Source organism: Anneissia japonica, unplaced genomic scaffold (assembly GCF_011630105.1).
Source record: "Anneissia japonica isolate Jap-2015-1 unplaced genomic scaffold, ASM1163010v1 scaffold288085_len59591_cov184, whole genome shotgun sequence".
In the NCBI taxonomy this organism is placed as follows: Eukaryota; Metazoa; Echinodermata; class Crinoidea; order Comatulida; family Comatulidae; genus Anneissia; species Anneissia japonica.
In genome coordinates this window covers 32,200-47,384 of record NW_022714673.1, presented here as the reverse complement: position 1 = coordinate 47,384, position 15,185 = coordinate 32,200, and the positions used below count along the sequence as shown (strand labels likewise).

General features: G+C 35.0%; 1 protein-coding gene across 1 annotated transcript in view; it reads left to right on the top strand.

Moving 5' to 3' along the window:
• The first annotated feature begins 4,438 nt into the window (after positions 1 to 4,438).
• LOC117109084 (S-adenosylmethionine synthase-like) overlaps positions 4,439 to 15,185 on the top strand; it is a 32,742-nt gene continuing 21,995 nt past the window's right edge. The window contains exons 1-3 of the mRNA XM_033251327.1: positions 4,439 to 4,646; positions 12,589 to 12,666; positions 13,676 to 13,798. Of these exons, the coding sequence (XP_033107218.1) occupies positions 4,556 to 4,646; positions 12,589 to 12,666; positions 13,676 to 13,798 (292 nt within the window). The 5' untranslated portion in view covers positions 4,439 to 4,555. The remainder of the gene's footprint in view (positions 4,647 to 12,588; positions 12,667 to 13,675; positions 13,799 to 15,185) is intronic.

Below are 15,185 nucleotides of genomic sequence, written 5' to 3'. Positions count from 1 at the left end.
CTCCCTCTGACCCAAGGGCGTCGATCCGTGGCTGAAAGTGGGGGGGGGGGGCACGAGATGAAAAATAAAGCCTCGGGCCGTAGGCCCAAGCAATGGTTAGGGACCAGGGGGCGAAGCCCCGGAAGCGCTGGCGCATATAGCCTTTTAATTGATTTTAAGGAATGCAATTAACATTTATTTCCATACGAAATTTTTAAAATATCCAGTGGCGGATCCAGTAATTTGAAATAGAGCTGGGCCCAGAGAGGGACTTTTACAGATGGAGAGTGTAGCTGGACTACCACCTCAGCCCCGCCATGGTTGGGGCTTAGATAGGAAAATTTATGATTATGACACCTCTAGATTGCCGGAAATGGCACTCTCAGACCTAAATTCTAATTCTAATTTTCCTTTGTTTTTTTTCCATTTAAAAAAAATAATTGTGAAAAAATTAGGGCCGGCTCGGCCCCACTTGAATCTGCCACTGATTATTATGGCGTCATTGCGAGAGTGCGTGAACGTAACACTGGAGTTTGTAAACTTTTGGTAGGCTTATCACTTAATCGAATCCGTGAAATTAGAAAAAAACAGCAATCCTATGTATGTAGATAATATTAAACACTAGTATATACGTACGGGTCATAATAATATACAAAAAGAATAAATCGTTTATATTAGAAATTGTGCACTTTTGAGTTTGTAAAAATATTGGCCTAATAAGGATACATGCTTCCAATTTCAACAAGGTTCAGTACATTGTTTTCACAATAAATTTAGCCTCTGATAGTCGTTGCACCCATAAAATCTATCTAGTGGGTTTCTAAAATGGTTACAAAATGTTTAAACAATTGCGTTTTTACTGGTTTTGGTCCGGAAAATACGTACCACACTTAGAAAAGTGAACAGACAAAATTCATGAGTCATGCGTAATTGTTATTCTTTCCATTCGCTTGTAAAAGTGGGGTTTTAATTATAGAAGATTGGTGAAAAGTGGGTGGGGGGGGGAACAATCGATACCATGTCCCCCCCCCCCACTTTGAAAAGCAGGGGGCCGCGTCCCCCTGTCCCCAACAATCGACGCCCATGCTCTGACCACAAGCAATCAAGACAAGACTAGACAAGAACGACTCGCTCGACACGAAAATTTTAGTTTATTTACAAACATTCAAATACCTCTGACCGCAAGCAATCAAGGAAAGACTAGACAAGAACAAACCCGCGCGACACGAAAAGTTTTATACAAACGTTGAGACCGCTACACAATGGCCTTTGCTTCGAGATTTGAGCATGAAGGCAAGGCAAAACCAGCTTTCTTAGCTACGTTTATATCTGGTTAACTGGTGTAAATTTAAGAAAAGATTTTAACTGTCCACATGACGAACCGTTTCACTTTTTTATGGCTGGTCCCAACTTTTAATGGATGCCATTCCATTTTCATTCATTTGATCAGCCTGTGCTTGCTTGTGGCTAGAGGCAACTACCCATAGATAATATATCTCTAATTTAAGATGTATACACTCACTCATATGGACACAGGGTGACATTGAAAATCACAAAAAAATTGCGTCGTTAAACAATGGCTATTTTGAGTGCAGATAACTTCAAAAGAGAAGGGATAACAGTTAATCCGATGCCATATTTGTGTAATATGGGGGAATATAAGTTAGAATACCAAGTTTGTCCTTGATAGCTATTACCAATCCTGAGTTATAAGCTTCCAAAGTTGGAGGAAATTGCATTTGCGCATCTTGAAGAGCCACGCCCCTTTTTAGGGGCGTCAATATCTCGGAAACTACATATCCAGTAGGGCTAATCTTTTGTGTATGTTGATTTTTCACATAGTGGATCATTTTCAAGAAGTTTCATAAACATCGGAGACGGACGGTCGACCTGGGACCTCTGGTTGATTTGACACGGAATTACCCATTCATAATTTTCACTATTATAAAAATATTATTTGAATGGAATGTATCAATAAACTAAAGTGTTTTGCACATTATTGGTGTTAAATATTTACTTGTACTTGAAGAAAGGACATACAGTTACACAAAACAAAATGGGATGTGTGAAACATAGACAAAAGCAAACACATTACACTCTATACCATGACTTTTAAAAAAATCATCAGGTATTAAGATAGTAGATATTTTGACATGTATTTGAAAGGTTTTTGAAAGTGGTTGTTTACCTTCATGTACTCATCTTTTAGGCTATTGTAGATTGCCTTACATACTTCAGGAATTAACCTGCTGAGAGACTGCTTCGAAACCCTGTTGATAGGCCAAGCTTGTGTACGGTAATTCTCCTGAAATAAATATTAATGTTAAGCGCTAAAATTATAAAGAGACAAGCAAGCAGCAACTACGTCAGTAGCCTAGATTAGGCGTTCTGGGATATCATTTTTTTCTTTTTACCTCTCAAAAGGTGGGGGGGGGGGCCAGGGCCGGGCCGCCCCCCCCCCAAATCCGCCCCTGGAAAGTGCCTAAAATTCTCAAATTCTTTTCGCGCATTTCTTGTTACGGTAGGCCAATTTCCTCTATAAATTGCACATTTCAGGGAGTTTTCATCAATTCCGACGAAATTAGAATTAAAAACACAAAAATATTTTGCGCGCTTGGTGCGCATTTTTTAGGGCTTTTTTAAGTTTTATCCTTTTAAGTTATTCAAACACATAATAGTCCCAAACTCAAGAAAGACAAATTTAAGATAGATTCTGGTACAATAATGACATTTATTAAATTTAGAGCCAACAGCTATTACATACTGATGGTACATTCACATCAAATTCCCATTTGAAAATGTTTCGTTGTCGACGATGCTTTTACTGTAGGACCATATTATTTATGATGAATATAGATACATTTAGAAAACTCAAATGTTTATTACACTTAGGATAACTTTCATAGCATTTGAAAAATAAAATTACACTTGGGACCTTTATTACATTTAGATCTAAAAATTATTATTGAATTATTTTCATTACTAAATGAAACATATATACATATAATTTTTTTTCTCACATTTTTTAAATTGCTTTTCCTATATTTCATTCCTAGAGTAGAGCAATAAAAAATAATTTCCTGTAGATTTCTCATGTTTCTAATAAGTGACTATAATGAAGGATGAAATGTAACGTCAGTTAGGCCATGGAGGTATATTTTTATACCTCCATGGTTAGGCCTACCATGGAATCGCCCAAATGATTATAAGCATGATGCAATTTAAAAAAAAAAATATTGTAGTGGCTATTTGTAGCACTGAGTACCTATAATTGACTGACTGAAATCACAAATCACAATTGTTACAATGTTTTCATATTTTAAGATTTTAAAATTAATACTTTTCCTTAATTATTGTTATTTCATAATGATTGTTGTTATTGGGGTGTAACCCAGATATGTGCACTGTTTTACACTGGGCTGCCTATCATCACAATACCCTACATGAAATCCAAAATTTGTAATTAAACACACCGTGACACACACACAAAAAAAAGAATCAATCTTAAACAAAATTTTGAAAGAAATGAAACAATAGTGTAGATCTTGCTACATTTCAAAAAGGCTATTGAGTGAAAATAGGTAATTATTTCGAGTAAACAGCCTTCTAAAGTTACTTGTGAATACATTATTTATTATAGTTTACCGTACTTTATTAATTAACTACCAAAATAATGTTAAATAATTGTTTGTTGACCACCCTGTGCTTATAACTGGATCCACCCACCTAAAGCCTCGTACTACTGAATGCGTTTCTATTCCGTTGTACCATTCTCTGGCTGATAAGTAAGGCTTTGCTTGAATGGCTACCAGCAGAGGGGGTATAATGTATTATTGAATAGCTGACCCAAAACCTTACCAAAAACAATGATTAATATCATATCTTTGTAAGTACTTGGCCAATTTTAACGGGAAAGCGTGAAAATGTTCAAAATCATGAAATACAACATTATACGTAGCCCACTATATAATTTATGCCATAACAATATAAAATAGATATGTATCAGTCAAGAACTGCTATAAGTGTGAAAACTTAAGAGATTAATCTCTGGGCGGGCGGCCCAGCAGCCCCCCCCCCCATCCTAATGTAAAGTATTTTTTTTAAATGGAGGGGAAACAAATTATATTCAAACAAGCATAGGCCTATATGTTTTTATATGACTTTATGAATATGGGATTATGCCTGAAAAATCCAACGAAAACCATTTTTTTATATTCGGTAATTACAGTATACGTGTCTCCTTGATTTTCCCAACATTTGTTAAACAATTATTCATTTATAATTCGTTAAACCCCCAGCTGCACAAATTTCCCGAGGTTTCATGTTGGCGGCGGTGTCTTTTTCCCCCTCAGCTAGGCATACTCTCTTATTTTGTCAAATCACGGTCTTTCTGCACGCATCAGCCAATCACGTTTATTTTGCATATTAAATTAGAAAAAAAGAGGGTGGATGATCGACATGGCTTTTTCTTATTGGTTTAGCGGATCGATCTCAGTCCACTCGCCAGCTCGAAGCATCTGTGTTGTTCTGGTACTCAACGTAAATTTCCTTAAATTATAACATTTTACAAACGAAAATGTCTCAAAATCATGCAAATGGTAACGGAGATTCGTCTGAAAATGAAACCTTCCTTTTCACATCAGAATCAGTAGGAGAAGGACATCCAGGTAGGCCTAAGTGTTATTTTTCTGTAGTCCCCTAACGACCTACCTTGTCCTTGGTATCTATCATCCTAGGCCTAGTCTTTAGAGCGCTGTGTTGTTGGCCTGGTGGTATCGTACGTGAAGGCACAAACCAACCAATCTCCCGGCCTCTATTGGACTGCGTTCAGACGTAAACTCAAATACATGTATGTGTAATCTAATAATAGCCTTGGGGCTAATTCCGACGGCCGTTCGGACGAGTAGAATAAGAACCGGTAAAACCAGTAACTTCTCGTATGTCTTTCCATCAACCAAGGTCAGACACAAGTTTAGAAATATTTTTGTTACTTTTTAAAAACTATAGGCCCTAGCCTACATAATCTAGCCTTTCTAACTTCATTTGGAGCTTCAAGTGATTTCTTCACCGTGATAACAAAACTTTATACATTCGGCACATGTCCGCCGCTAGACGACGCCATGACGTTGTTGTTGACTAAAACAACTCGTAAACAAGTTGTAACAAAACTAATTTAAAGTTTTATTGTCCCTTAGTGAAAATCGAAAAAAAAAATTTTGAAATTAAATTGGCCATTTAAAATAACACACTAAATTTTACATAAAACTAAAAGATTTGTTTGTACAATATTTATTTTAATAAGCATTATGCTTCTGTAGGCTAACTGCTGCAATGGACCTTTCCGCTAAGCTCCGCCCCTTGGATATTGTTGCTAAGGTCTCACAAGACGACAGTGTTAAAACATACGTGAACACGTGCGTTTGTGGGACAACACGTGTGTTTGTAAGACGCGCGAGTATTCCTAGCGCTGTTCTGATTAGTCAGTTGTTAAGTTTGATTGACACTCTGGAAAGGTCTATGCTAGGCTAGGCCAGGTAGGCCTAGCTATACTTACTGAATACAGATCATCTCGGTTGCGCCTTTTTTCGGTCGCGCTTCATTTCGGTCGCGCTTCATTTCGGTCGCGGTTTGTTTTCAACAAATATATGGAGCGCCAATGGAGTTGCGAAAATGCTAAATTTAATATAACTAGGCCTAATTAACATTGTGAGTTCGTCAGTCGGTTTATCATACTTTTTTTTTTCTTTATGTTTAGGCCCCGTAAAAAAAATTGTTAGTTTATCACCCTATCACAGCAAAAAAACTGATGAGGGAGGGAGGTAGGTTTTTTTTTTTTTTTTCCCAAACCGTCCCATCGGCGTTCACTGGTGCATTTGGTTGAGGACAAACACATAAAAAGTCACAAGAACGGACTTAAACTTACAAAGAAAACATATTTTTATTGTCCCGTAACACATTTTGCTAAAATACAGTACAGTTTCTAAATATGAAAAAGTGAGAATTCATAATACATCTGGCAAGGTAGAGTATATAGAAAATAAATAAAATTATTGGCCCTCTTTTTACACTCCTGTCATTGCAAGTGCATGGCTTTGGTAAGTTTATTAAATTGCAATATGTATTTTGAAAGAATGAAGGAAAATACATATATTGAACTTGAATGGATGTGTCTACCTTCTTCGTGGGACCAAATTTTGCAACAACCTGTGAAAAAATTACAAAAAAAGTGAGAAAAAAAAACCCATTTTATTTGTTTTGAAGAGCTATAGAACTGATGTAAAAACAAATGTATGTATTTCGAAAAAACTCTGAATGCCTTGCAATTATGTAAAAAATTAAAATCCAATTCGGCTTTGTTAAAACGAAGAGTATTTTTTTCATATTTTCTTAATAAAGAAACTGGTAATCTTCGTGAACTGAAATCCTTGATCATAGAACCTGAAACATGTCTACCATTAAATCTTTTGTGTTATTTTTAAAATGCGTTGTATTTTTTGTCAACTTGCGGTTCTATTATCAAGGATTTCAGTTCAAGAAGATTACCTGTTTCTTTATATTAAGAAAATATGAAAAGATTACTCTTCGTTTGAACAAAGCCGAATTGGATTTTAATTTTTTACATAAATGTATGTATGTGATGACTGGATGACAAAAACAAACTTAGGCACCCCCTAAGTAGGGCTAGGCCCTAGGCCTAGATAGACCTGCTGGGTTAGGCCTAGGCCTAATCTAGGCCCCTCTAGGAAGCCAGGCTAGCCTAGGCCTACTTGCTTGATACGTTTCGATAGTCTTGCTTCTCAAAGGACGGTTTTAAATTATACCTCAACATTTACTAATCTTATTAGGCCTATACCAAACTGATTTTCTTAACATGTGTAGGCCTGTGCGACCGTTTCCAGGCCAGGCTTAGTAGACGGGCCTAGCTAGGCCGCCTGCCGCACTGCCACCGACCCATTCAAATACACTAGCCTAGACCTACTAGTTAGGCCTGCCTGACAAGGGTGATTCATGACAAGCACAGCTAGCAATACGTACCGTCGTAAAATCTTCTCCTATGTTCCTCCTTCTCCAATCTCGCCTGATTTGAAAGCATCAAACAATTCATTATAACGGATATTTTTTGCGAACCAGCCCTTCAAAACATGTATTCTCCTCTTTATTTGCATTATAATTAGGCCTAGATGCATGATAAAAAAGTTTTGGGGTCATTCATCTCACACACAAAAGATCGCGCCAGAGGGAGTAGAAAATATCTTAGTGCGCATGCGCAACATGAGAAAGATCGCATGTGAAGTAATCTTTAGCCTTTTCAAGTGAAAAAAAACAATCGTTTAAAATTTTTTAAAAATGTAAAAAAAAAAAAAAAAAAATCGGGATTTCCCCAAAAGTGATGCGCACGAGGGTGATAAACTAATAAAAAAAAATTTATGGGGCCTTAGTTGTCTTTCTACTAATATACAGTATTAGGGCAATTCCATGACTTTTTTTCAGATTTAGCAAATTTTCAACTTTGAGGAATGTAAACAAGTTTAATATCAAACTAAAGCTTAAAAAATGAATTTTTAGGATTCATTGATCAAACTTTTCTTGTGTGGATGTATAAAAATATATAGGAATTTGAAATTACATAATTTTGAAAATATAAAAAATATGAAAATGTCATGTTTTTTCAAAGCCTCTAGAAACTAACAAAAGCCTGCCATTTATGCCAGTCATTTTTATTTTAAATTTGAGAGCTTAACATATTTTATTAGTTTTTGTGACAAAAAGTAATATTCATGTGGGGCAAAAATATTTCTTAATATTTTTGTCGGTCTGTGACCCAAAAAACATTTTTTAGGTTTATTAAGTCATGCAGCTTTCAACCATTGTAAAATTCATAAAACTATTGAAGCTATTAGGCTAACATTCACTGACAAGATTATTTAAATTTTTGGACTTATTTATTCATATTTTTATTACATTAATATTAGTTGGGCTGAGACCAAATTAGTCACAGACCGACTTGTCGGTCTGTGACCAATGATATTACAATAATGTTTAAGCAAGCTTTTTACTGTAAAGTTGGTTATATTCAATAAACAAAATTAAAATGACAAAAGACATGGGCATGGGAAAGGTTCTAAAGACATATAGTGGTTTATTTGAAAATAACAAAGATTTGCTTCATAATAGAGTTCTCAGCAACCACCAAATTGGGTATATTAAAACATGTGACTAAGTAGTTGGAAGCTGAATGGGTAAAATCTTTCAAATACATAAAGCTGTAGTTTATCATTCAGTTTAGATCTTGATTTCAACATTTAAATACTGTATAATTACTATTCACTATGCCATTAACCAGCGGAGGCGTCAGCAGGGTGGGGGAAGGGGCGGCAAATTTTCTTTGTCGGAAGGCCGGGACCCCCTGTTTTTCGACGAACGACTAGGTCATCGGACGAAAAAATGTTTAAAATAATTATTTTCCAATCCAAATAACGCTATCTTGATTGCCAATCTCTAATATTGTGGTCTAAAAACACATTTAGGGTTAAATTAAGCCATAAAAACTCCCTTCAAGAAATCCAACAGAGATTTTTTTGTTTCGGGCTGTCGACCGAGGCTTTGTCGTCGCTTTGGTTCGGACCCCTGCATCAGACATGTCGGACCCCTTGTTGGCAAACATCTGTCGCCACCATTGCCATTAACATCTAAAGAAAAAAAACCATGCTATTCATTTCAAAGGCAACCATAGATGGAAAATGGAGCATGTTTAATGGTCGCTGGGAGGATGTGAAAACACTTCTAGATACCCATAATGCATAAAATGCATTTTATAATTTTCTTGGTTTAATTAATATGCCTTTTTTTCATTAAGTACTAGAGTATTTATTAACTGGGTCAGATCAATTAACATCCAAGCAATCATGATTTTGCTTAAGATTATTTTCTGTGACGTTTATTAGGTAAATAATACCATAGTAGAATAGATAAAATGATCAGGGATCATGCTTTCTTCCATAGATTACGTTTTTTTTTTTCAAAACCTTGTTGTATTGCATCGTTCTGTGTTCTATGGAAGTTAATAAATGTCTTGAAAGAAAAGAAAAAGAAAGAAAATACATCAAGCAAAGCAGTCAACTGTTTAACCACTGAATGTAAAATGCTTGCACAACATTATGCAAAAGTAATGTACAGTGTTGCATTCATAGTAGGTATCACAAGTGATTTTTTTTCTAATGTCTAGATATGTCTAATTCTATTTTATTCATAAAGAGACCAAAAAAAAGACCAAAAAAAAAGAAATAAAATACTTTTTATTTGAAGCAAATTGGCTGAATACTTTCATTTTATGAACAATTTTGTATTTTACTGAGATGAGGGACTTAGAGTAATTTGCGTAATTTCTTATAATATCAATTTCTTATACTTTGACACATCACATAAACTAAATAAATGAGAATTTGTACTATAAATTGGGTTAAATGTGTTATATTTTATATTGTCACATATCATTCACACACCCGTTAAATATCAACCATTTTGAAAAATTACCATCTTGAAAATCACATTATGTACAACTATACAGACAGCATTGGCGTCAAAATAGGCGTTTCAGCCATGTTTGTGACCCACGTACACCAAAAGTAACTAGTTACCCACTTTTTCAGTTAGCACAGACTCTTAAATTTTGAGGTATGGGGGTTAAATTTTGAGGTATGGGGAATGAAAATACAAAAATGAGCAAAAATGACCATTGTCCCAACACCCAAAATTGAAATTTTCTCACTAATTTAAATTTTGGTGCATTATTACCTTTATATGAACAATAATGAACATTATTATCATCATTTAAAAGAAAATCGTAAACTTTAGAAACGCATTTTATACCGATTTCTAGCCCAGTACGAACAAAGATTTTTATACGGTTTTGAAGCTTACAACAACAGCTATCAAATGACGTCAGTTTTGTACATGAACTCTTGACCGGGAGAGCCGCTGGAGCGTTTAAAATAACTAGGCCCTCTAAAAATCCCTGCAGCGATAGGCCGACGCAAAACAAACAGCAAAAAGTGTGCCGTGCTTCGGCGGTCGTACGGAATGAATGGTACGTGATACAAGTAAAATAACAACATTAAATGAGAAAGGAGACATTTATCTTTCTTTTGATATAAAGTTTATTGAAAACAGTTAAGAATAATGGTAAGAAAAACTAGATTTGAACTTGATTTGACCCTCATTAAGATCATGCGGTGCTGATTGAAAAGTGTCATAATATGCTAAAATATGCTTTAATTAGTTTTTTTTAAAAAGAATAATTTTGAGCATTTAAAAGATTTCTGCATGTGTACACGTACGTCTTGACGCCCGTGAGCACGGTAATAGCACAAAGAGTGACTCCTGATATGAATAATATGTCAGGAACACAAAGTATGTAACAAAACGTGATTTCCAGCTTTAATATGTGCTGTGTGCGTGGAAATGAACGTACGGCGGGTAAATTATGGTAAGTTTTGAAATGCTGAAAATGACCCGAAACGTTCTTGAAACTATCTGAATAGTAATATGGAGAATTTTCAAATTTTAACAGACGCATGTCACCATGTGTGCGTGTACAGTAATAGCACACGAAATTAAACATTGTCAAGTGTATTTAAAACCGCCTGTTAGTTGGTAATGCCACACAAACTTTCCCTTCACATAACCTATATATATTAGTCTGATAGCGTCGAAATACAGTCTGCCGCCCTCACTCTGTTCTATTGTTTTACATCTTTTAAGAATGAGAGATAAAAGGGCTCCAAAAATTCATTGTTTTTGACCATGTTGACGTGATCAAAATGAAAAATAAAGGGACATGTCTTCAAGAGAATTGATTTAGCTATAACATACTCACAGGTGGGAGATACAATCAATCAAGAATAAGCGAGATACGTTCAAACGAGTATAAACATAATGGCATCATAAATAAAAATTCAGTTTTTTAATTCAAATGGCAATATGATGACGTCACAATGTCCGATCAGCCATTATGAAGTAGAAAATCGTATCTACAACTCGTGTGCTTTCAGATTATGTAATACAAATTGGGGGTCACCTTTCATCCTAAGGAGCTATAACTGATTAAAAATATTTATGGTTTTATGCATATATAAAGGTTGACGCACGCGTACGTGAACGCTAAAAAGCGCGAACGGAAAATTAAGGTACATAACATTCAACCTTGACCTGAATCTTATGCTCACCTAATATGATTTAGAAATGACGAATGGTTAAGATTATATGGGGTCATCAACGTTTTGAAGAAAGAGAAATGAGGGGGTCAGAAAAAACAATATTTTTTACCATGATGACGTCATCAAAATGTAAAAAGGAGTCAAATATATGAAAGAGAATTGTCTCAGCTATAACATACTCAAAGTTGGAAGACGATCGACCAAGGATAAGCGAGATATACGCTCAAATGTGTATTTTCAAAAATGACGTCATAGCTATAATTCACTTTCTTTGAATTCAGATGCCAATATGATGACGTCACAATGTCCGATCAGCCATTATGATCTATAATCATATTTACAACTTATGTGCTTTCAGAATATGTAATAAAAATTGGGGGTCACCTTTCAACCTAAGGAGCTATAAATGATTAAAAATAGGTCTGATTTTAGCATAATTTCACTGTATAGCAGCACAAATACGCGTAAAGATACCTATGTTTGATGTGCACGTACGGTATTGCTATTGGCCAAAAGATGACCGAAAAGAATGGAAATTTGTTAAAACAATGTCAGAAACCCAAAATATGTAAAAAAACCTAATTTCTAGCTTTCATACGTACTGCGCAAGTAAAAGTACGTGTGCATAGTGGAAAATTATGAAAACTTTTCAAATGCTCAAAATGGCTTGAAACGTGCTCTAATTTAGTCAAAAAGTGATTTCAAGCATTTTGAAATTTTGTTAATAAGCGCACACGTAAAATTAGGGTACAGTACATTCAACATTAACCCGAAGTTATGCTCACTTAATACGATTTTGAAATGGCAATTGGTTAGGCTTATATGATCGATAATGTAAAAACGCAAAATTGCACGTAGATGACGTCACGCATGACTGAGCGCGTTGAAAAGCTTACCATGACTATTTCAGACCAAGCCAAATGTTTGCTGACAGCGATTGTGCGTAACTCGTGGCATTTTTTGAGATATCGTGCGAACAGAAAAGGGGAGAAAGAAAGAAGAATAAGAAAAAAAGATGATGATGATGATCCTGACAATAACAAGAGGTGATCCGCTAGTGTAGCGGATCACCAATAAAATTGAAAAAGAGCAATTTTTAATAATATAACCTCATTTCCAACAGTAAGCATGCGGCTGTTGTCATACCTATTCATAGCATTGAATAACTCATACAGTAAATTCCTTCTCGCCTAATTTTATTCACAGCAGAGCTGTATGGATAGTACACCAGGGTAACCCTTCCTCATCGCAAGTTTTTAGTGCATTTGAATCACTAGGTTTATGTCAGCTGGCACCATAAGTATAGGCAAGCATATGAAAGTATAATGCAACCCCATGTATGCATGTGATTTTTTATACAATTAATAATTTGCACAACATGTTCTTTTTTTAGATAAAATATGTGATCAAGTAAGTGATGCTATTTTGGATGCTCATCTTGCCCAAGATCCCTATGCTAAGGTAGCCTGTGGTAAGTACTAATGGACCTTTTTCATTTTCACAATTAAGTTATAATTTTATATAATTTTCACAAAGTAAATTAGATATTTTATAATGATAAGCAAACATATCACTGTCCTACTTCTAGGGGACAATCCCTTTCACAAGACGAACATAAACACCCGATGCTTTAGACAAATAAAATGAGGCTTTAGGGAGTGCTGTTGTTTTGGTTGTGAGAAAAAAATCCTGCAACACCGACAGGAATTGAACCTAGGACCATGCGATTGGAAGGCAAGCATCTCTTAACTACCAAGCTATTCAAATCCACTGCTGTTTCTGTTTGTTTTTATTATAAAAATACTTGTGTTTTTCTGTAACTCTGAAAATGTTCAGAGTGTGTGTAAATTAATAAAAAAAGATATACCATTTGTGGTAAGCATGATTGAATATTCCATTCTTTACTTGCAGAGCTCATTGTTAAAGCTTTATACATCAATATGTCTTGCTCTGATGATTTTCCTAAACAATAATATGTCAATAGAATATTGTACTTATTATTTTGACAACAAAGAAAATACACAAGTGTGGGAGGTCATAAATCGCACTGCATTGACCTTTTTGGTCAATTTTGGATAGGGCTTCTGACAAATTATAAAAATATAAGTTAATTGTGCAGTCTTCATAAATCACAGATGTACAGATATGATCTGTCATAATCTTTTAAACTAGTAAGAATATTTTGGCATTTTTGGTTATCAGCATCAAAAGTTTGATAAAAAAAAAATGGATCTTTTTTCCCTTCATGTCTCCATATAATTATTGTAATTATTAATTGGAAGTATGTTTTGACACTTTTATTAGGAGATCATTGACTATGATGAATTTGAATTTAGATCTTTTGTGGTTATTAACCCAAGATTTTGTTGGTATGATGCTTATAAGGAGGCTTTGTCAGTTTCATTCAGATCCATTTATTTTTTGTTGATATTTCAATTAATGTGTCTTGTATTTTATGACTTGTATTATTTTACGAGTAGAATCCGTGTCCAAGACTGGAATGATCTTGGTTGCCGGGGAGATTACATCCAAAGCCCACGTTGACTACCAGTCTGTCATCAGAAACACCATCAAAAGAATTGGCTATGACGACTCCTCAAAAGGTATTTTTTTATAACCTGCTTTACATTATCTGTCTAGTACATCTGTTTCACGTAACCATTATTTGTACTGACAATGAGGCTATAGTACAACATAATGGATATTCAACGAAAACAAAATATTCAACAGGTGTTTCATATCTCTCTAGGACGGCAGGCAGTGCTCAAAAAATCAATTTTAGATCCCATAGACTTTTGGCTACAGGAATTATTACCTGGTGCCCATTTGGCGAAAAAGTGAAATGATTTTGTAGCCATAGGCTTTAAAACTCACTTGATTATTGAAAATATACATCTAGGGCCTACTGTACCTTATGATTTTTTTGTCATTTTTTAAAATTTCCTTATTTAGTTTATTCAATTCTTATTTAAAATTGCATAGTACAAAATCATTAGGCTAAGATCGGACCAACAGGTGTATAAGCCGCACCTATTTTTAAGCTCCAACCGTCCCATAATGTTAAGTTTTTAATTATTTTGAATCATTTTGGCATTATATACAAATGTTCGCAAAGAAATTTCAACTTTTCCGGCCGATTAAACAACAAACAACTGGAAATGCTTCACTTCTGGCTACTTCAATGAAACAACGTACAGTATTCTTGCTCTATGGAAATCCCCATTTCTCGCTAGACGGTCGTGCTGCATTAAATTTTCAACACTAGTTTTAATAATAAAATCTAACAAAATAAAATATTTAGCGAGTATATTTATTTATTTCAGTCAATCATTCTGTTATTATGGTGACTAATAATAGATGGTATTGAGCTAAATATATTGGTAATTCTAGTAAGTCACTACTCACAGCCACTACTCACTTCTGTGCGAATTGTTTATGAATGAACATAATTATGAAAATAATTATTTAGACCACCCAAACAATTGCTTGAACGTCATAGAAAATGTAGTAGGAATCCTATGACAGCACCTTAGTGAATATAATGGTATAATTAATAATAGGCCTACAAACTGGTCCTACCCTAGGCTAGGCTGGCTTGGACCTAACCCAGACAACAACTAGATTTGAACTCGTCACTGAGGACGAGTTAGGTGATCCGCCGCACTTTGACCCTCATTAAGATCAGGCAGTGCTGATTGAAAAGTGTCATAATATGCTAAAATATGCTGTAATTAGTTTTTTTTAAAGGAATAATTTAAGCATTTTAAAAGATTTCCGCATGTGTACACGTACGTCTTGACGCCCGTGAGCACGGTAATAGCACAAAGAGTGACTCCTGATATGAATATGTCAGGAACACAAAGTATGTAACAAAACGTGATTTCCAGCTTTAATATGTGCTGTGTGCGTGGAAATGAACGTACGGTGGGTAAATTATGGAAAGTTTTGAAATGCTGAAAATGACCCGAAACGTTCTTTAAACTATCTAAA